This window comes from Prosopis cineraria, unplaced genomic scaffold, assembly GCF_029017545.1.
Source record: "Prosopis cineraria cultivar Desert tree isolate PC_DT_omini unplaced genomic scaffold, ASM2901754v1 PC14, whole genome shotgun sequence".
Taxonomy (NCBI): domain Eukaryota; kingdom Viridiplantae; phylum Streptophyta; class Magnoliopsida; order Fabales; family Fabaceae; genus Prosopis; species Prosopis cineraria.
This window is the reverse complement of record NW_026555345.1, coordinates 3,883,666-3,907,596: the sequence shown is the minus strand read 5'-3', so window position 1 is coordinate 3,907,596 and position 23,931 is coordinate 3,883,666. Positions and strand designations below refer to the sequence as shown.

At 30.2% G+C, this 23,931-nt stretch overlaps 3 protein-coding genes across 4 annotated transcripts; 1 reads left to right on the top strand and 2 right to left on the bottom strand.

The window, feature by feature from the left end:
* Positions 1-6,905: 6,905 nt before the first annotated feature.
* LOC129293480 (FAD-linked sulfhydryl oxidase ERV1) lies at positions 6,906-10,718 on the bottom strand. Its single transcript, XM_054931473.1, has 6 exons — positions 10,411-10,718; positions 9,282-9,359; positions 8,566-8,613; positions 8,355-8,419; positions 7,752-7,829; positions 6,906-7,236 (listed from the first exon to the last, which is right to left on the bottom strand). Exons 1-6 carry the CDS (start codon positions 10,615-10,617, stop codon positions 7,125-7,127), a joined length of 588 nt encoding a protein of 195 aa, XP_054787448.1. The 5' UTR covers positions 10,618-10,718; the 3' UTR covers positions 6,906-7,124.
* Positions 10,719-16,141: 5,423 nt separating this feature from the next.
* On the top strand, positions 16,142-18,740 carry LOC129292521 (probable polyamine transporter At3g19553). Of its 2 annotated transcripts, none has more exons than XM_054930081.1 (3): positions 16,142-17,470; positions 18,100-18,382; positions 18,516-18,740. In XM_054930081.1, the coding sequence occupies exons 1-3, from the start codon at positions 16,524-16,526 to the stop codon at positions 18,612-18,614; spliced, it is 1,329 nt and encodes a 442-aa protein (XP_054786056.1). In that variant the 5' UTR covers positions 16,142-16,523; the 3' UTR covers positions 18,615-18,740. The 2 variants fall into 2 exon arrangements, with proteins under 2 accessions (XP_054786056.1, XP_054786055.1); XM_054930080.1 differs by having other exon boundaries at positions 16,144-16,303; positions 16,411-17,470; positions 18,100-18,740.
* Positions 18,741-20,484: 1,744 nt separating this feature from the next.
* On the bottom strand, positions 20,485-22,319 carry LOC129293173 (uncharacterized protein At2g23090-like). Its single transcript, XM_054930980.1, has 3 exons — positions 22,112-22,319; positions 21,943-21,983; positions 20,485-20,732 (listed from the first exon to the last, which is right to left on the bottom strand). Exons 1-3 carry the CDS (start codon positions 22,182-22,184, stop codon positions 20,613-20,615), a joined length of 234 nt encoding a protein of 77 aa, XP_054786955.1. The 5' UTR covers positions 22,185-22,319; the 3' UTR covers positions 20,485-20,612.
* Positions 22,320-23,931: the final 1,612 nt, after the last annotated feature.

The window sequence follows — 23,931 nt, the reverse complement described above, 5'->3', positions numbered from 1 at the left end:
AACACCCCACATAATTTAATTATATATGAATTTAAATGATATTTATAATTTCTTTTTAAATATTAATAATATTTTTGTTAGGTATAAATGATGCCCGGCTTGTCGAATTTGTGCTCCACTGACAATGAGGTTATCTATTTATCTCACTTTTGTCTTTCACTCATTTGGCTTGCTAGGTTATAATTCCTGTAAAATTGTTCTCAAAGAGAGGATAGAGCTTGTTTGAAATTATTTTTATTTTATTATTTTAAGAATTAATATTTTATAAAATATTTTTTAAAAATAAAAAAACAAAAATATATGTTTTTCATGTTCTTCCTTATCCTTTAAAATAATAATCTTAAAACATATAAAAGATGTTTTCATTTTTTTTTATTTTTTAGAGTAATATTTAGTTTTTTTATTCTTTAAAAAACTTTTTAAAAATATATTATTAAACAATTTTTTTTTTATATTATAGGAAACATAAAACTGTTCCAAAATATGTTGTCAAACAAGCCTTAAGCTTCTAGCAAACATTCCATTCTCAGGATAGTTTTTCAACCCTTTGTCCCTTACGAAAACAAAGAAAGACCCATAGGGAAATTAAATACCTCTAATGATTTGCACCCAAAATTCATAGTATACAATTAGAATCCTCCAAACTTGTTGCCTAATAATGCGAGTTTAACATCTAGGAAATCTTCAAAACTCAGGTCTCCATTAGATTTAGGCCGTGTTTGGATAAGTAAAATAGTCGATTTTTTAGTTAAAAAATCAATTTTCCACAAAAATACCCAAACATCAGTTAAATATGTAATCGATTGTTAGGAGAAAAGTCGATTTTTTTCATAAGCTCCTTCACACAGCTTCTGCGTTCAAAGGAGAAGGGAAAGCCGATCAAAAGTTGATCAAAAAGCATGTGAGAAAAATATAAAGAAAGGCCCAAAAATTTTTTAAGAAAGGCATAAAATTTAATAAAAATAAAATCAAACTCTATTCTCTTCTTTTTTTTTTCCTTAGTAAAATTTAAATTTTAGATTTTTAAAAAAGTAAGAGTGTTCATGAGACAGGATCGAGACATCCCTGTCCCATATACCGTCCTGAAAAAAAGATGGGGATTAAATTTTTATCCCGTGTCCCGTCTTGAAAGTCATCCCGTCCCGTTAGGAATCGGGAGGAGATCAAGACAGCAAATTGGACAATGTCGAAGAAAGATTTGAATAATAATATTTATTAAAATTTTAAATCATATAATTTATTAAATTTAAAATTAAAATAACATAAGTACATAAATCACAACAATTTAAAGTTAATTATTTAATTACATTAATCACAACTACGCATTATGATAGTAATTATAAGTGATCTCTAAGCTATAAGAGTAGCAACAACATGTAAGCCAAACATAACATCAAATTATTATTATTTTACTTCAGTTAAGATGTGCTAAGTTAATTACTCTTTCAAAAATAAAGTAAGAAATATGATATAAATAAAATTTATTAAATAGATAGATAAAAGAATAAATTATATTAATATAATTAATATATTATAAAGAAAGATATCTCCCTATTTACTCTATATCATTAAAATTATTAATATAAAAAACTTTAGTTTTATACAAGAATTGCAAGTATTGAAATTATAATTGATATAATTAATATAAGTATAAATTATATTAATATAATTAATGTATTTAATGTATATTTTTAAAATAAAAATAATATATATAATATTTGGGATGGGACGGAATGTCTCGATAGTAATCTCTTGTCTCATCTCGTCCCAACCCCTTTCCCATCCTATCTCGTAAAGTCTTGTTTTGATTGTTTTCAAGTCGAGACGAGACCTATCCCAATATGATCGAAATGATATCGAGCCAATCAGAACGGATATAAGCTAAACACCCCTATAAAAAAGTTTCTAATATAAGTTTTTATCAACCACTATCCTCCACTTAGTTTTTGCTATAAAATTAGTTTAAATAAAATACTAATTGGTAGAGAAAAATTAATTTAATTTAATTTAAAATTGAGGGTCATTATAAAGATTGTTGCAAAGGTTAAGAGAGAGAGATTTTGCGTCATTTGTTACATTGCTACAATTTTTTTATATTGTCAAATTTTTAAGGTAGTGCTTAACATCTTCGTCAGATATGACTCATATCCATAATGTCATTGGAAATTAATTTGTATATTATCATTTTTATTAGTTATTGTTGGGTATTTAAGAATTAAATCTTTCTCTTCTATTAAATTTATTTTAACTAAAATATATTGAGTTACTTATTTACGTAAATTTAAATGTTAATATTAATATAATTTAATTTTTTTAATTAATTAGATATATAATTTAAATAATATTTTACTTCTTAAATAAAATGTAACAACTGTAATAATATTATATACAAATTTATTAATAATTTAATTTTAAAATGCAATGTCCTTTATGGTACTTTATACAATTAAAATTGATTTTGAATAAATTATCTAAATATCTTCAATTCTATTAAATCAATTTTAGAAAAACAATATGCAAATAGACTATGTTATAATATAATCAATCATGATTAAAATTTATAATTTAATCAATTATCTTTATAATTTATTATACCAAACTGAAATTCAAATGGGCACTTACTTTTAGTCAAATGGTCCCAAACTTTCTAATGAATCTTGCACATACCTTGGTGATACCTAGAGTTGAAAAAAATGAACCAAGCCTATTTAAGTTTAAAAATAGCTAGGGTTGGGCTATTAATTTAGTCATTCTATTTTGTCCAAACTTGATAAACATGATTATCTTGTCTAGTGTTAACAAATCAAGTCTATTGTTTGAGTCTATAACCTTTTGCACTTTCTTGAGAGATGTTGCTTGCCACTATAGTTCAATAATGCTGCCAATCTTAAAGTTGGTGTTGTTTTTTCTAATTACATTTAGTGTACTTTTTTCTAATTACATTTAGTGTAATACCAAAGACCAATTGCTCTTCTCATGACTCCAATCCACAATCTTGGACTTGATGCTTCCATGACTAGTCAGTTGTCACACTTCTCATGCTGTATGGAAGTGGATCTTTGACTTTTTCACATCTCATACCTAAGCCAAAAATTATTAGTACAAGAAAGAACTTTGCAACACTAAAAAGGATGATTGATCCATCTCTGAGTTTGTGCTTTGAGTTAAATCCCTAATTGATGCTTTGATACCATACACAAATATAGAGAAAAAAGAAATATAATATGAGTAATGTTGAATGAATATTATTAATGATTTCCATTGGCTATTTTGTCAACGTCTCCATTCTTTTATCTCTCTTTGACACCACTCTATAACACTCTATCTCTTTTTAGTTATGTTCTTATTCTCTTTTCCCCTATTCCCTTCTCTCTCTTTTCACCAAAATAACATAACAACTATCACGTTGTTCTTTATTCCCATACTCAAATTCAAAATATTATTATTTATTATTAGAGTTAGTAACCACATCTTAAATGAACAAATGGTTATTTTAATTCTATTCCAACTAATATTATTTTAATTTTATTTTGCCTCAACATTACCACAATTCACTATAATACAAGCACCACAGAATGACAATTAGGATGTTCTAAGCACTCCTAAGCCTCAAATCAATCAAAGAATGTTTTAAAAAAATTAATAAGGTAAAACATGTTTAAAACCATTAGGATCCCACCAACCTTTTTTTAAAGTGTTTGAACTCAAATATAATAATTTAAAACCCTCATAGGAGGCATGGAAACAAAGTAAAATTCATACCACAAGTAAACAAGGCTAAAAATGTTATTTTGGCATATTCGGACATATATGCTATGGCATAAGGTATATGCTTTTTGGCATATGGCACAAAGTAAAAAATTTATCCCCTATGCCATGTGTCGTGGTATGTAAACATTGCATTGCAGCGCACATGGCCAATTATGATAGCATGACATGATAATTTTTTTGAGTGAATTTTTGGTGTGTGCCATTTTAGCCTCCATTGTCCAATTGAAGTGATTCAAGTGTTTACATAAAGCTTATTTGATAATATAGTTAATGGCATAAGTTTGGTTTCGATCCAATGGTGCATTCAAAATTTGGACTCGTAAATGCATAAAGTTCGTTTTAACCCTTTTTTAAGCATCCGAGTGCTTAAATTCCCACCTTTGTGGTATTAGCCACTTTTAGGTCTTGAATCAAGTCCAATAGACTTGTTTATACTTGGTTAAGCACATAAAACAATAATATGACAAATATCACATGATTTGGTTACTTTGGTCCTTAAGATTACAACAGGGCCAATTGACCACGCAAGCAAAAATATCAAAGTTGTGGCTAAATGATCACTACATCATAACAATGCACCACCTTATACATATTCACATATATACATATGCATTTCACAGCTTATAATTAATATCACCATTCATATTTGATTTCACCACTTATATGACCACTTTATACATATGATTCTTCTACTTTCACTTCATGTCACCACTTACGTATATCTATATATCATATTTACAGAGTTTATGCACTTGCACCAATATTATAGCCTTTCACCATATTTGATCACCACATAGAACTAAATGGGCTAGAATATTGAATTCACAACATCATGCAAGTACATACAATTTAAAAATACTCTGCATTCCTAGCTGGCAACTCATAATTTACAAAATAATAAATATACATAAGCTCAAAATATTATGGCCATTACTATTAGCTCCAGCTAATCTCAACCCTTATCTTTCCCTTATCCCTTCCCGAAGTCTGTACTTGTAAAATAGTGATCACAAAGTGAGATACAAGATCTCAATAACAAGATATTCTACACTATTGATTAACGGGTAAAGCAATAACAAGTAATAATATAATAAATCCCCACATGCACAAGCATCATATTGTGATTCACCACTGACATATAGTATGTATGGATAAGAAATTTCATTTAATCCTCTATTGCTCATTGATTGAATTCATAGGCAACCATATTGGACCAATCCTCAAAGGATTAGTCCTTGCATACCTAACATGAGAGTAACTAATTGGCCAAGGCATTATTTTCTCACTTTTAAACTATGAATTCCACCTATTCTAAGTAGCTGAGGTGTCGTTGACTCTAATTTTGCACCTTTACAAGTATTAAGGAATGCCTAAAATGACTTTCTGAGTTGCCCAGGGTAATAGTCTAGAATATGTGTACCACACATGGTGTCCCAAGGTGGTTAAATCATTCACCATTAAACCATGTATGCAAATCACTACTTACATATAAAGAGATTAACCACCACTTTATTTCATACATATCACACACATATGTACATGTCATTCGCAAATATATACTAATATAAATATACCACAAAGACTTATCTGGATTATATTTATAATTTCATAAAACATGTTCATATAAATATAATGTATAATATACACATGCAAAATACTCGTACATGCTTAAACCAATTAATAAACAATGTAGATCATCTTATTACCTCAATCTTTTTATCACTAAAGGGTTACCCATAGTTTGCAATCACTGCAATCACCTCTTGAATCATGAGGTCTCACACATCTCAATCTACAACAATAAATATTATATGTTAATTTCTTACTAACATAAGTAATTTTCACAACATAAATCACCCCATTTTCCCCTACTTATCACCCTTTATCACACTAGAGGAGCTAGTTAAGACCATAACTAACTCCTAGCATCACCACAAGTCCTTACCAAGCCTAATCATAGCATATCATCACATATCTCAACATGTCACACCTTAATATTCTAGAATTTTAGCTAGGGGCTTGTTCCAACTTCTTAATCTCTCACTTCTTTTTCCCAAAACCACTTGGCCCTAGCTTAAAAAAACCTAAACTAAGCTATTGAAACCACATGCAACATTTAGAGCATGAATTCTTAGCTTTTCCAACACAAATCATCCCTCTCTCTCTCTAAACCCTTGAAATTTATGGTGTAAAAGTGGAGAGAATAGAGGAAAGGCTTATTGAAATGCACAACAGCCCGAATCAACTTATGGTATTCCAACGTACTAAACCCTAACAGACCCCTTCCTTTTCTCCTATTATCTTTCCTCAAAATCTAATTTTTCCTTTCTACCCTAAATGTTGATCCACGAGCTATTAACTCTGGTCATGGATCGTGGCGCAACATACACATGTTGCGATGCATTGCACAAAATGTGCAAACCAATTCTCTTCCAATTTGACCTCTATTCATTTTCAACTCCTTCCTAGCCCAATTCAAAAGCTTCCCAATTGTTTGAAACGCTAATTAGTTATCCAAAAACATGATTAATCAAAATAATTCACTCATTAACTAATTCTGCCCTTAATTAGGAATTAATTTGGTTTAGAAATTTTAGGATGTTGCAATTGGTACGGATGAGTCATGTTTATCAACCATGAGAAAGAGGTAGGAGAACACAAGCATGGTAGAAAAGAGATGCAAGGAGGAAAAGAACTAGTGGGGAAACAGGGAGGAAAGATGTAAAAAGCACAATCAGTTGAGAGGAAACAATAGTTAAATGGACTTACCATAAGATAGGCACTAAAATTTGAACAGGTAGAGAAGACATTTAAGCCTATTTTCAATTTAACCCATGATTTTTTCTAAGCAGGAGAAAAACTGAAAAAAAATTGGCATGAAACATATGGGGAGCGTTAAGGCATCTCTCGACGGCTTGTTTTCGCCTCTTCAAATGAGATCTCAACTATCAATTTTATTTTTTCTTAATTTAAACCGTTGATTCCTAATTAATTTATACTTTCTCAATTTTAAATTAGGTAATGTAATTCACTTTATTGCAATCAAGTCTTTATAGTTTGATTGATTAAACATAATAATATCTGAAAGTTAAAATCCTAGATTTTTCCCTAAATTCCAAGCATTAAATTAATCATTCTATAATGGCTTATTGGTATTCAAATTAATTAATGTGTATTTAAATATCCAATAATCTTTCGCTAATGAAACGGAAGCTTCAACAAACCAAGACCCTATTCAATGAGTAACATGCCAAGAACTGTACATAGTGAAGTCAGTGAATAATAGTTTTCACTTCACTTGGCAATGAAGGCTCACAAAAAATACACAAAGGCAGACCAAATCCCTAGCTCTTTCATTTTTCATCAAAACTCGTACTTCCAACAACTTCACAGGCGTTCTTCTCACACTCCAATTTGCCCCATCTCGCATCCACTCGTTCGCAGGGAAATATTGGTTTTCCAAGGCTGTAACAAAACCAAGAACGTAACAAAATTTATTAGGTATTTCAACATCAAGTTCTATAACAAATGCCACAACACATTAATTCTCTTTGCAACTCAACATCACGTTCTGAACAATTTAAAGTCAGTAATGTTAAATCTGTAGTATAAACAATAGTGATATTCTTCATTCATTCACAAGTTCATCTATACAAATAACCTCCCGCAAGCATTTCTGTAGTGGGAAATCTAAATTGGAATGTAAAACAAAGTTTTGCTAACAAATCTTCTAATCAAATCATGACATAAGAATGAGCCTTTCTGAACGAACCAACAATGTGATGCTAAGTACGTAAAAAAATGCTCATGTGATGATATGGTCTTGTTGAAGAACTTAATCACATAGTAAAATAACTTTATCTAAATGTTGTCTGAAACAGATCGGGGAGCTTAAACTGGTGAATCCTAAAGAGGGGTCTCTATATTTTAGGGATACTGTGAACAATAACATCTGAAATACACTTGCGATACAAGCTTACCTTCTATTGACAACATTGTGCACATGACATAACCACTGGGAAAACTCAGCCTGAGATCCAGCCTGTACTGGATTTGCTCTGCTCAACATGCAAAAGAACGCTTAATATATATACATTTGGAATGGAATAATAGCAAATCATTCGTGTTGATCAGAAACTTGAGAAAACTAACTTTTTTCAGCCAGCAGGTTGTATATTCAAAACCTTGGTGAGATATCAAGTATCAAGAAATCCTTGAATGATATTTCAAATAGGTTATTTTTCAATGCCACACAAGTCAAGGTTTGCAAAGTGAAATTTCCAATTGTGCCGCTACATGTCCATCCTCAATGTTAAAACCATTTGTGGACAGTCAAGGTATCTAAAATAGCTCCTTAAGTTCAGGTCAAAGGCTTTCACAAACAAGTTCCATTAGCGAATAATAGCTTTCAAGTGAAAAAAAAAAAAAAAAAAAACTTAAAAGATAGGTCAGAAGAATGAAGATATGGGGCTATCCTCCCGTAATCAAGACATGGATTTGCATATGCAGAATTAAAATGTTTTCATTTATCTAATTCCAGTTAATAGTTAGCATATATTGTTCCAAAAGGAAAAGTGGTATACCTTAAAACTTCTTTAAAGTGATCTGCACATTCCTTGCAAGGGTACATTCGAGATAAGATTCCCATCTACATCCCAGACACAACCCATTAGCTCTACAAGATGAGCGTGATGCACCACATGCAATAGCTTTAAATTTATCCATGGAAAGAGTCAGTTGGGGAGAGAAATATGACATATAACTATAGTTTAATAAGGGAGGAAAATACCATACCAATTCTTTTACATCCTTCTTTTGTTGCCTTGTAGGATTATCTGGATACTGAGAAGAGAGACCATGATGTTAAGAACTCTTTTAACATTTCAAGACATAAGTACACGTGGTTCAACCATTGTGAATTATGGGAATAAAACCAAAAACATTCGGCAACATTTACAGCATAAAAAGCTAATCCTTTGCTAAGAGCAATTTGTCATGCAGGTTCAGCCAGAGTGGACAATGTTTAGGAAATAAAATATGCATTATTTAGATAAAGGAAACAGCAAGATGGTGAATATTAAGTTTAAAGGTAGCAACCAAGGAGAAAACCAACACATTAATTTAAGCATAATAAATAATTGTTATAATGTAGGGACCAACAATTCCAAGATAGTCCAGTCAAAATTTCAGATTCATTGATAAAAGAGTGAGCTAAGAAGAGAAATAGCTTCCAGTACCGTTGCTTTAAGGTGAAATGTTTAGACATATTCTGTCAAGGCGTTATTACAACCAAGCACAACTTCCCATTGACAAGGTAGAAGGTAGAATTAGTTATAGGACCATTTCAAATGAAGCAAGACAGCAAAAAGATGAGGACATTGAACACTAGTACACTGATCTCCTTTAATATTTATATGATGGGCAACAAAAACTTAGTAAATGCAAAAACGATAAAATAGAATAGTTAGAAAAATAAAGGGCAGCATAAGAAAATTAACTGGAGTGACAACCTGAGCAGCAAGAGTATGAAGAAAAGTCCAAGTAGCCTTTCCAAGCTCCTCTTTAGTCACTGGTGTAGCAGATTTTGCCTGTAGAAACAAATGATGAAAAGCAGAGCAATCATTACCTCTCTTGCATGAACAAAATACACTTTACAATAGAAAGCAATGAAAGAAGATACATTGCACATTTGAATTTTTATTGAATTTTCCATTTATTCTTAATGAGTTTTAGTTTGAAAAGAAATGCTTCATATGATTATCAAAAATGACTACCTTGCATGAACTCCAATAAATATATTAGATAAAGACAGATTTGAAAGCATGCATACAAGTTGTACTTCAAGGATATGTATTCAGCTGTAACTTCTCATAGTTCAGCCATTGGATAAGCCTTTTGTTCAAGAGAATCAACAAGACACACCAATATATATATATATATATATTTTTTTTTTGGGTGAGAAAATAAATAGGAAGACTTGAAGGCATTAAATGGAAGACTAAATACTCTGGTTTTTTAAATCCGAGAACCAATTCAAATTCGGTAACAAGCATACTAAACAAAGGGAAAAAAGGGAACTATTTCAACTCGCTACATCACCAACATGATAAATTGATAATAGTAAGGTAAGGTTGAAGTTTCTTGGAAAATTCATGACTAGCAAATGCAAGCACTTTGGATTTGGGTATGATAAGTTGAATAGGCACTATAGAAGGCGTACACCTACCCCATGTATCTCTTGCGTAGTTGCAAAATGGGATTTGGTTTGGAAGAAAAGAGTCACAAATCAAAAAGCAGATTCGTCGCAAAAAAATGATTACACATCCATCATTTTAAATAAAATTTAAGCCAACCATATTGGATTAACCTATTCTCACTACAATCTCCAATAGCAACTACATCTCCCCATCACCCCACACGCACAAAATTTCTAACAAATATGTTCTACAAATAACAACTAAAGCAGAACTTAAACTTCGTCAGAGATAATCAGAGCATTGTTGGCAACTGTAAATACAGCAACTATAGCAGACTTTAATTCAAAACCAAAAATGCAATCAGAGTCAAGTTCTATGACAAAGTTACGGTTACAGCAGAAATTTTGAAATTCAGAGTTGCAAGGGACCCAGAACGGCGAACCTTGAGAAGGACATCTATAGGTTGGACAAAAGAATCATCTTTCAAAGAATGGGATTTGTGGGAGGAGGAAGAGATGGAGAAAATAGGAGCTTTACCAGAGGAAGCTGGCCGGAGATGAAGGTCTATGAAACTGGAAAGGTGATGTTGAATGGAATATGAAACCTTCTCAAAGGTTTGAACGAGAACCTGTAATGGATTCTCAGACATGTTGTTTGAGTGAAGAAATTGAGTTATCTTCACATTCTGCTCAATTTGTTTTGCTCGGGAGAGGGAAGACTGTACAGCGTAGTCGCAGAGACGGAACAATGGAAGCCGGGAAAAATGATGCTAATTATTTAGGGTTTTTCCCACACGCAAATTATATTATTTTTATGAAAATAATAATTTGATCTTATAAAAATATGAGAATGAGAGTTCTCATAAAATTTCTTTAATATTAAAAATATATTTGAATAATTTATTTTTAATATTTAAAAAGTACTTTATCACTTTTAAAATGTGAGATGTTGTTAAAATAAAAAACAAAAAAATAAAAATATATTTTAAAAGTATGTTGAGAATGTTATTGAAAGTAAATTTAGTAAATATAAAATGATGGAGCTCTTGAAAAGTTCATTGAAAGAATGAGGTGTAATTTGATCATGATATTTTAAGTATAATATATTATTCTTTTATTAAAAAAGATTGCTAAGTTATTAACAATATAATAATAATTAAATAATAACAATTACTAATTAGAGATAAGGTTTTTAACATTATACATTGAATAGTTAATTATGTTATTTTTTAGCATTGATGTATATTCAATTATTTATAAAAATTTTGTTCAATAAATCAAATTTAATGTTTTATATTTTTATTATTTAACACATCAAATTTTATGTTATTTAAAATTTTTATCAACTAAAAAGATTTGTTTAGTTGGTTAAATCTTTTTTGAATGGATATATATTTTTTGAATCATGTTAGTTTTTAATATTAATATATGTTGAGCTATTTATTATATGATCTTTTTAACATATCAAATTTTATTTTTTTATTCTTATTACTTAATGTATTAAAGTCTATGTTAGTTTAATTTTTTTCACATTTTTAAACATTTTTAATATATTATATTTTTATAATAAAAATTATAAATTATTATAAATCAATGTCATTTTTTGTTATTGCATATTTTAAGGTATATTTTAAAAGCATAAATTATTATTAATCCAAATAACTTTCAACTTATCAAAGTAACTTTTAAAAAAATATATCTAAACATAAATTTCATTATAACAACTGACTTTTATCAAATAAATTTTTAACAAATAAACTTTTGGCAAACTGAAAACCAAACACAGGCTAAAATTTTGTATAAAATTATTTTAGCACCCATGTATAATTTATCTTATATGATTTACAAGTTTAGAATAAGTATTCACAAGTTTGATTCAACCAATGACTAAAATAATTTAAAAAATCACAACTTTCTATCGGTAATTTTTTTCAATAATCAAAATTTAACTATTTTTATATGGTTCAAAAGTTTGGTATAAGTATTCACAAGTTCGATTCCATCAATGACTAAAGTAATTTAAAAAGTGATAACTTTTTATTAGCAAAGTTTAACTAATTTATATCGTTTGTAAGTTTAATATTAAGTATTAACAAGTTTGATTCCATTAATATTTAAAACGACAATTTTCTAAATCATAGAGGGGTATTAAAGTAATTTCATATAGAAGTTTAATCTTTGTTGGGACCTTATTGTCATTATCACACTTCACAAGATTAAATTGTCATTTTTCTATTTTAAAAGGATTCATATGTCATTTTTGCAAACATAAATATCACACTTGATAATTTTGCTTATAATTTCAAAATAGAAGGTAATGTTTTTTTTTATTGCTTATTCTCTCATCAAAGATAATTAGATTCCAGATATTGTCAGCACTAAATATGAACTCATCGCGTTAAGAGAGACTGATCATTTTGCTAATTCAACTTCATTGGTTTTGAGGTAACGTTAGCTTTCAAATCAAGAGAATTAAATTAACAAAATTTATAAATTAAAAACATAAATATAAATTCAAACCTCATTTAAATTAATATAATGCATCGAATTGACTTGCTTTTTCAGGGCAAAAAAAAAAAAAAATTGACATGCTTTTACAGTTTTACTAGTCTACTGACTTCTGGTGGCATTTACCGGTCACTACTTGCTATTCACGGATGAAAAAAAATGCATGGTAAATAATTTTCTTACTTTAGATGTATTCAACTATTCATACTTTCATTACTTTCAGGCCAAAAAAGAGATATTTTTCATCACTGAGACAAGAGAATGCATTAAGTGAAGCACAAATAATGTGACTGACTTCTTGAAAAAGAGCCATGCTCGTGCGATTTCTTTTAATTAGTGATCCTCCGAATCAGAGTATAAGGTAGTTTTTAAAAACTTTATTTAGTTTAAAACATAAGATATTGAATAGCTTTTGTATTTGTTTTTCCAACTATACTTTTACTTTATTTATTATTTTTTAAATCATATATTAGAATTTTAATTATTATTATCAAGGCTCTTAAATAGAGTATTTAATGAGGGTATCAATAAAAATATGTGAATATTTTTCATAATTTAAGGTTTTAACTAATGTTATTTATAAGTTGTGAATTAATTAACTATGATTTATATTTTGATCTAGGAGGAGCATTGAATAAAGCCAACTTAATGGATAGAATTAGAGCCAGAAATATAGGTCGGATTATGTGAGTTGGCACAAATAACCAGTCATAAGGGTCAGGTTGGATTGAAAAAAAAATTGACCCAAATAAAAAGAGTTTTTTTTAGATTGGACCATATAACTTGTAAACTATGTGGTTAACCTTGATGGGTTAAGGTTGGCCCATTTAACCAATATTACTGTTAAAAAAATTAAAAAAGGAGAAAAGGAGAAAATTTTGTGAATATAAACCATATCAAGCATGATTTACTTAGCTGTATCAATTTATATATTTTGTACAAGTATTATAAAATAATATTTTGATATATTTAGAATAAATCATGAAGCAATATCAAATTGAAACTTATTATTTAATTGTATTTTCAAAAAATTATAAAAAATAAATTTAAAAAAATAAAAATAATGGGTTGGCAGGTTAGCCTATTTAGCCCACAAACCTTAAGGGTTGGGTTGGGTTGAAAAAATTTCAACCCATATAAAAATGAGTTGAACCTAACTCAATTCATATTTTTCTCAACCCATATGAGTCAGATTAGCCTATATTCTCACCTTTACATAGAATTGAGTTCTACAAGAAGTCAATAAAGTCATATGGGTTAATGAGCAAAATAAACCTTAAACTCTTACTCAAAAAACGTCATGAACCCTAAACTCTTAAAATGTGTAAAATAAATTTTAAAATTTTAAATTTGTAACAAATTGAACCCTATCGTTATTTTTTTTAACACCATTACTGTTCACTATTACTATTCACTATAGGCCCCAATTAATTAGCATCACATAACCTAAACTATTATGCAAGTAGTGTCTTAGATTTTGAGCTTGAAAATTCCGAGTAAATTACTCTCATTATTTATGTATAGAATGTTAGTTATTATGCAAATCATATTAGCCTTGGTGTATTTTGCTACGGTGAATGCATTGTTGGTCATCACAAGCAATCCATAATTTTATAAAATAACAATTTTTACAATATTTTTTTAAATTATTAGTATCTCATGCTTCCATATACTCTATAATGATACTTAAACTTCTTTTCAAATGGGATCTCAAGTTTTCATCATTAAATAAACAAACATTATTTTAAATAAGACTAAATTAGAGTTATAAAATATACGGAAACATGAGATACCAATCGTTTTGAAAATATTATAAAAAAGGGGCAAAAAATATGGTTTTATAAAATTATGAGTCGTTCACCACAGCTAATGATGCATTCATCGTAGCAAATTATGCTGAGACTAATTTAATTTATATAATAGTCAATATTCTATTCATAAACGGTGAGGATAATTTGCTTGAAATTTTAAAGTTCAGGATTTAGGATGCTGCTCGCATAATAGTTTAAGGTCTGTAACACTAATTAATTGGGGCCCATGGTGAATAGTATGATATTAAAAAAAAAGATAACTATATAGTTTAATTTGCTATGAATTTAAAAGTTTAGAATTTATTTTTCACACTTTAAAAGTTTAGAATTCAGGGTGCTTTTCAAGTAAAAGTTCAAGATCTATTTTGTTCATTAACTCAAGCCGCATTCTCAGGCCAGAAAGGAAAAACAATAAAGCCACATTAAAAAAAGCACGAAACTAAAATATTAAATATAAGCAAAATGAAAAAAAAAAGAGAATAATAAATAGTTCATTTTTTTTAACCTGAATAAATCTTTCATTTGGCACTTTATAAAATGGATTAAAATTTGTCGCTCTAGTAACTTATAATTCATATATAGGATATTAGAAACTGAATTTTAGCACCAACGACAAAATAAAAATTTAAACTCACTACTTTGTCTCTATAATTTTGAAAAAATAATAATAAAATTCTTTCAAATTATATAAATAACAAACTACCACCCTTAAAATGTCATAATTTTACTGAAACCTTTAAGAATTTTTGTATTAATAAATTTTAAAGTAAAAATACTATTTTACTCTTATTGAAAATAATAAACCACAATCATAATTTTTGTTTAAAAAATAATAATTTTTATTCTGTAAATTACAAAAGTTGAAAAGAAATTATAACTTATCATATGTAATTTCTATTATTAAAAAATAAGTTATCAAAATAATAAATCTCAATCATAACTTTTGCTTAATGAATAATAACTTTTATTTTGTAAACTACAAAAATTGAATAAGAAATCAAAACTTGTCAAGCATAATTTCTATTATTGAAAAACAAGTTCTCAAAATTTTTGGTAAAACCAAGTTCTAAAAATAACAAACCCAATCACAACTTTTATTTAATGAATAACAATTTTTATTTAAAGAATTGTAAGAATTAAACAAGAAATCATAATTTGTCAATAAAAATAAAAAAATCCTTTTAATTTAAAATTTATTAATACAGAAGTTTCTAAAGACTTCAATAAAATTATAACATTTTAAAGGATCATATTATTATTTATATAATTTAGAGTGTTTTTATTGTCATTTTCACTATAAACTTTTTATAAATGGGCATCATAAAATTTTGGTCGTGAAATTCTTCAAAAAAATAAATGAAACATATATCATAAAATTTATATCCTTTTTAACTATTATATATCTAAATTTTGTTTTTGAATTATATCATTTAAGCATGTTTTAGTTTGTTCAATTAATTTTTTTTAAAAATATTTACATATGAATCAAATTATAATAATTGACTTTCACTTTAACTTGAGTTTGCTTGGTAAAAAAAAAAAACTTGAGTTTGCAAACTTTAATTCATATTAATTTTAGTTTTTTAAATTTTAATTCATAGACATTGAACTTTAAATTTTATAATTTTAATTTAAAAAAATATAACCTTGAGTCTTTATATTTTGTTCATATTTTATTATAAATTTTTATATTTTTTATACTCTTAATTTTTATATTTTTATTTTTTAATATTTTAGATATACTAACATTTAAAGTTATGTTTTTTTTTTAGTTAATCTAGACAAAATTTTGATTCTTAAATTTATAAAACGTATAATTGATATATTGATTCTTCACGTGATGGGGACAGGCAAGGCCTGCCAGAGCACGATCATCGGAAGTCAACCCTTTTGGCAACTTCATGCTTTGAAAGCTGAAGGAAGATTCTTATCCGTGGTCAAAACGGATCTAGTGACTCATTCCGAAATCTGAATGCTCTAAAACATCTCCTCGCTTAGAAGTAGTCCCTGCGAGCAGGTAATTTTTCTCCCTTTTTTTCTTTTGATGAGAAGATCTGCTTCAGTGTCTATTTGAGTAGGATTGAGCTTGAAAGATTGAACACTATAATGACCTCTTGGTGCCAGAGAACCGTCGATGTATAAAAGTAATCAGGTCTTCTGTGTTCTTGATTCATCTGGGTGAGTCAAAAAGGTTTCGATAATCACCCCTGACCTCTCAGCCGTTGGGTGAATTGGGAATGGTTAGCGATGTGAATAAATCGAATCCAAAACTAACATTGTTGCCTCTCATAGCACTGATCTTCTATGAAGTATCTGGCGGTCCTTTTGGAGTAGAGGATTCGATTAGGGCTGGAGGTGGTCCTCTCTTGTCATTACTTGGTTTCTTGATATTCCCTCTAATCTGGAGTATCCCTGAAGCCCTGGTAACTGCAGAACTTGCCACAAGCTTCCCCGACAATGGCGGATATGTTATTTGGATATCATCTGCTTTTGGACCTTTCTGGGGATTTCAGGAAGGATTCTGGAAATGGTTTAGTGGGTTTATGGATAACGCGCTTTACCCAGTTTTGTTCTTGGATTACTTGAAACATTCGTTGCCAGTCTTTGACCAAATGATTGCGAGAATCCCAGCTCTTTTAGGGATTACCATTTTGCTCACTTACTTGAATTACCGTGGCCTGCACATTGTAGGGTTCTCTGCTGTTTTGCTTGCACTTTTCTCCCTTCTCCCATTTCTGATAATGGCTGTTCTTGCTATTCCGAGAATTAGGCCAAGTCGTTGGCTTATTGTAAATTTCAAGGTGGTAGATTTGAGAGGATATTTTAATAGCATGTTTTGGAATTTAAACTATTGGGACAAGGCAAGTACACTTGCAGGGGAGATTGACAATCCCAGTAAAACGTTCCCAAAGGCACTTCTTGGAGCTGTGGTTCTGGTGATGTCCTCATATTTAATTCCTCTTCTTGCTGGAACTGGTGCTTTCAGATCTGTACCTAGTGAGTGGGCAGATGGTTACTTCGCTGAAGTTGGCATGTCAATAGGTGGCTTTTGGCTTAAAGTATGGATTCAAGTTGCTGCTGCCATGTCTAACCTTGGCTTGTTTGAAGCAGAGATGTCCTCTGATGCTTTTCAACTTCTTGGGATGAGCAAGATGGGATTTCTTCCAGCTGTATTTGCTTCAAGGTCTGAAACGTTACATGATTTTCCTTTCTTAATCTTATAATTCAGGGAATACACGTTTACTCTTTCTTTTCTTTCTTCGACATATAATGTCTAGAATTATATTTTATTGGTAATAACCTCTTTTATCTGTCAAGGAATGACTGATATGGCTTAGAATCTGCATTTCCAGACTAGTTCTATCCTGATCATTAAGATAGTCTTTTTCCACTTATTAGCTCATAGACGAATGATAACCAAGCATTGTACTTTGTGTTTCTGGTGCTTTTTATTGTTACGCAAGAATCTTTAGTCTCTGTAGACTTTTAAACTTATTAATAAGATATTTGGATAGAAATATGATGAAAAACATTAAAACTTGTGCTGTTAAACTCTTTGTATGCTAGTTTCCATCTCTTTCTCTCGCTCTGAATGTAGACTAAACAACTTTGAAAGGCATTTAGAGAAATTTTCTCAAGAGATTTTGAAATTTCTTTAGCACCAGTTCTTTTAGATCTGACCTAACCAAGTGCTAGATGAAATCTGCTGGTGTAAAAAAAAAAAAAAAAAAGTGCTAGATGAAATCTGACTGTAGTGATTGTTTGAATGGAACAGCTTCAACATTCTAGCAATGATTTCGTATAACTTTGTAGGTCCAAGTACGGTACACCTACTATCAGCATTCTCTTCTCAGCCATTGGAGTTATCTTCTTGTCATGGATGACATTCCTGGAAATTGTGGAACTCCTCAATTACTTATATGCTTTTGGAATGCTTCTTGAGCTTGCAGCTTTCATTGCACTGCGGCTGAAGCGGCCGGATCTTCATAGACCATACAAAGTTCCTCTGCAAACATTTGGAGCGGCCATGATGTGCCTGCCTTCTGCTCTTCTGCTTGTTCTTGTGATATGTCTGGCTACTTGGAGGACCTTCTTTGTAAGTGCAGCAATAGTTGCTGTTGGATTCATCCTTTACCCTCTTTTGATTCGAGCAAGAAAGAGAGAGTGGTTAGTATTTGAAGCAGAACCATCTTCCTTCCTTTCTGATGCCTGTTTACAATCTCATTCAGTTTTGTCAGAACTGGATGACCCAGAAATTAAGGAGGAGGATTCTGTTGAGCTTCTTGGGACCTCAAAGACTTCCAAGGCTGAAGAAGAATTATCTTTGATGCATAGTGCTTCACAACAAAGCTAGTAGGTTCCTGTTTTGCCATAATTTGTAGCAAATTTGAAGGTCTGTAATTCACTTAACCACATTTTGTAAACATGAATTAAAATATTAGCATGTTTCGTTTTTTTTTTTAAAAAAAAAAACAGTATATTTGATATGTTTATGTGTCTAACGTAATGGAGGGGTCTTTGGGTTTATTTTCCACGCTCTTTATGTCTGAAACATAATGAAGAGATCTTGGATTAAGATGTCTGTTTTTTGTTTATAGGTAGGGTTTATATATCTTTTGAATTTGGTGACCGTTTCAGTTGGCATTGCAACAAAAATCACAACATATATTGAATGGAAGACATATCAATTGAAAGAATTAAATAATAAATTCAACCAGTAAATAATAGAGTGTTTTTATATTGAACAGAACTTTAATTTTTAAAAATATATTTAAATTATTCAATGCTTATAGAGAAGATGAAATATTCACTAATTTAAAAATAATTTATATTGAAAAAAATTAAAAAATTTATTGTAAACATAATCAATTATTCTTATATCATGAAAAATTAATGAGCAAAAATTAAAAAAATGATGATATATATTTGTTTTTGTTATATATATATATGTATGTATGTATGTATATGTAAAATTAAATATAAATATATAGGTTGAAGTATTTATGTTATGCTAGTAATGTATATAAATTTAATTTTTTTATTACCATATATACTTTTTTTTTAACTTCCCCAAACAAAATTTTCCAACTCCACCCCTGCTCTTAGCTATGCCTATCTGTAGTTATTTCACTCCTCAACCAATGCTCAATACATTTATACGGAATACTAAAGGAAGGCACATTTGCATGAAATCTTAAAATAATTTCATTTGCTAATTTGTTAATCATACTTTTTTTCATATTTTATATAAATATTGATGATTGATTTAGATTGAATGCTCCCATGTTCGATTTTTACGCGTTACTTAAATGACTGATGAATGCTGAAAATTGTTAGAATATGAAACGAACTTATCAAACGTTATTATACTTTCCCTTTTTTTAACTTGTTAATTTTTGAGAGTCACATACACGCTAACAAATTTGAAAAGGCATGAGAAAAATTATTAGAACATAAAGTAGATTAAAGGATTAAATTATACTCCCTCCATCCTCATTATAAGTCATTTTATAAGATATTAATTAAATTGTTCTTGTATTACCTTCATTTATAATCATTGATAATAAGATAGAATATAATGCAAATTTATAAATTTCAGATTTAAATATGAGTAACATATATATATATATATATATTTTTTCAAATACATTTCCATAATTCTAATAAACTGGGTAAATATACCTTACAATAAGAACTAGAAAAAATACTTGTCATTTTGCTAACTTTTACTTGTCAATTTTCCAAGCATCAATAACACATCAACATGTTTAAAAATGTAATTAGAAAATTGTTAAAATCCAAAGTGCATTTGTTAAATCATTTGTCATTTTACTAACTCTTACTTTAAAAAAAAAATGAATCAAATACAAACACACCCCTCTCACACACACCCCTCTCCGCACCTATCCCTTCCACCATAGAGAAAGGTGACCCATCCTTCGAAAATGAAGTCTCACACGGTAATACATTTCCCCTAATAAAGGACTTAGCATGAAGGTGAAGGTGACAAGCCTAGGCGCCTAATAGATCATACCCTAAAACAAACAACACTCTTACTTTTATGCTGCATAGTTGCATTTTCCTCACTATGACACAATTTCAGTTTAAAACCAATAAGTTAAAAAGTACACTTGATAACGAGAACATGGTAAAATGATCCTCCCTTTCGCCCTTGTTAAATGTGTTTTTATATTTGGAAAGGGCATAAAGACTTCCTCGATTAGATAGATAGCTCCATTAACCAAGTTTGTCATGTTACAACAAAGTACAATACATGCAAGTTCTCCAAATATCAATCCACAAGCTCTCACTTTGCAATCAAACAGTCACTTTTTAAGATGAGGAAAACATGTATAGACGTCAGCCTTTGGGTGCTTTGCTTCAGCATGTTCCCGACACTTGACCTCAGTTGTGGTACACATGAATGTTTGCATGCACACCTTGCACTGCATTCAATATTCATGGTAGCCCGGATTCGTCATTCCATAAACCAGCCATAAGACAGACAGTGATTATAGGAAGAAAATAAACAGTAGCAATTTATGTTAAAGGGCTTTATAAAGTGGCTCAAAGTTTCCAACACAAGAAGAGCAGAACATTATCAAGTGATTCCAAGATGTGAAAAATTTAAAAGCAAAATGAAATGGACTGCTGAAACATTGGCAAACTGTTTCATGATTCTAAAATGGAATAAAGCTGCCAACTTGACATTAGAAAATGTGTACTTCTCTCACACGCAATTTAAATGATTATTTCTATAGACGAGATATTTCAGATAAATCTGTCTTAAATGAATCCAATCTTGAATAGATAATGAAGCATGTAAAAGACAAGCTCCACTCAAACGAATGCTTCATATAATCGTCTCTGTGTGTGTGTGTGTGTGTGTGTGTCTGTCTGTCTGTCTCTCTCTCTCTCTCTCTCTCTCACACACACACACACACACAAAAGGGGATACAATAATATGTCTTGTTATTATTGGCTTAGTCTACATATTATTTGTTGACCAGATCCTCCTTCTACCTTCAAATTTTTCATATAACAATATAGCCTAAAATATGGAAGTTCGTGAGACCACAATGCGCAAACCATTGAAGGTCCACAAGAATAGGGTAGTCAAAACTAGTTTAACGATAGCTTATAACTATTCCAAAATTGCACAGGTTTGTAAATCCAGTTCAAGATGCAGGTGCAGATGCTGATATATTATCTAAAACATGAAGAAACTAGAAAACAGGAAGGGAGTTAAAACAATTGGCGCCAACTAATGATTCCCTGAGTAGAACTGTAGAAGAGATATCACAGATAAATAAATAAAATGGGTAAGAGAATATATATTAGTTGTACTTATGCCAAGGCCACCTACAGAGGAAACCAAAGATTACCAATTATAGTTGCAATAGACATAAATAATGACTCATACACAAGCTAGAAGCATAAATCACATGATCTGGAGAGTCAACAGACTGATCACCAAAACTGAAGGACACAAGAGGATCCCCCATCAAGGTAATTCAACAATTTTAAAATCCATTTCTCTGTGATCAAAAGCTGAAATACTCAGGCAACACATTGCATACAACAAATCCGACCACATATAAAATCAAAGGACAATTTAGACAGGAAAAATCAAAGAAAAGCATGCAAAGAGACTACCTGGATGGTCATAGCCTTCTTGTTGGACTCTAACTGGCTTCCTAGACAATTAGATTCAGCGAAAGCAGCAAAATTCAGACAAGAAATAGACAGATCTATGATTTTGTTCAAAGGCACAACAAGACCAGACAACATAAAGAGGGATAAATCTAAACTAAAGAAAGAATACCCCTAGCAGATTTCTGCTTCTCAAGGTTCTTCTCACGAGCCATCTTGGACTTCTGACCGTTGCCTCCTCCCATGGTTGCCGGATTGAAGGTAGACGAGAACTGAGGAGCAAATCAAACCAAAGCCTTGAGGCTTTTTTAAGCCGAGGGGAAGGAGATTGACTCTATGGTCACGAAGAGGGAGAGGAAATACAAAACAAACGGCTGAAGTTACATTCTAGAACCATCATCCCCTGCTAAAAATTACTAATACTTTTCAAGTTTTTTTTTTAATTTGTAATTTAAATAATATGCAATTTCCTTGCTTAAGAATATATATTCTAAATAAATCTTTATATAATATAACTTTTATATATAATATAAAATTTTCAATAAACATATTTCCTCCTAACTCCAGTCTTTTTTATAAGTTATTTTACATAAAAAATTAATTATTAATTACTTTTCTTAAATTTTATTCCTTCATAATTTTTGATAAATTGAGAGTAAAAAATGGATGTGTTCATCGGATGGAACCAGTATACTCTTATTTTGTATCCCATCTTCAAAAATGAATGAAATTAATTTTTTATCTCGTTTCTCATTTTATTTCAAAAGTTATCTTGCCTCATATGAGATTAAGTTAAGATGAAACAAGATTAAAACTTTTTCATAAAACAAACAAAGTGTAGAAAAATTTTTTGAATGAAAATATTTATTAAATTACAAAATTTGTTAGTATGGAAAGCAAAACCACGCAAGTATATAAATTGAACTATTGATTTAGAGTAACTACAATCATCATCAATATATCCTCAACAGTAGTTCCATTCCACCAATCTCACATGGCAAAGTTTTATGTCAACTTACAGTTTTGCACCACGACCTTCATTTACTCTTTCTACCCACTTATCTCACATGCCAAAGCTTTATATAAATGCTGCTGTCTATATTTGCAGCTTGCATTTTCGAGGCCAGTAGTGTGGCCAGGATGAGGAGTATATATTTAATAAAGATAAATTGAGAAAATTTTTAACTAATATTAATAATTTAACTAATGAGAGTTGAGTTTAATAAAAAAAAAGTATTAATCTTAAATAGGATTATTTTTAATAAAAAGATACATATAAATAATTAAAATAATTTAACTATATCTCTTTAATTTTAGTAAAATAATTAATTGTAACTTATCAATAATAACAGAGGAGTATCATTCTAAATATATTTTTATTCGTTCAAATCCTAGTTTTCCTAGATCCATTCTTCTTCTTCTTCTTTTTTCCCCTCGGGCCAACGAAATATGACCAGACCATACCTTTAATATTTCTTCAACTCAGCTTGAGCAAAATGTACAGAGGAGGGGCTAGTATTAAGCGGTATTTTCTGAAGGGAGAGCATCTTCCAGGCACCTCTGGAGTGTTCGTTCAAGACTTCCGAGTAAAGAAGTACAAGGTTTTGCTGATAGGACGGAATACGAGAAACACATCCTGGTATTTCGACTGGGTCAGTTTTCTTGCGAGGCTCCAAAGAAAATAAAGAAAAGGGCGATGAACTTTCCAAGCCACATCATTCGTCTACTCAAACCACTTCAAGTGTCATCACACATGCAAACGCATGTTCATTCAAGCCGTTCGACGCTCAGAGACCCACATTGGAGAGCAGCCAGTCTGGATGTTTTGTGTTTCAGGTTTTCATTCTTGTTGGCAAGTTCATGGTGATACGACTGCCTACAACTCTTCATTGTACTCTTGGCAGTAATGGAGTTTCTTTTCTTACAGGAATCATTACCATGCTTCACACTCCATCGACTCTTTGGTGAGTCTGAATGAAAGGAGATTTAGAA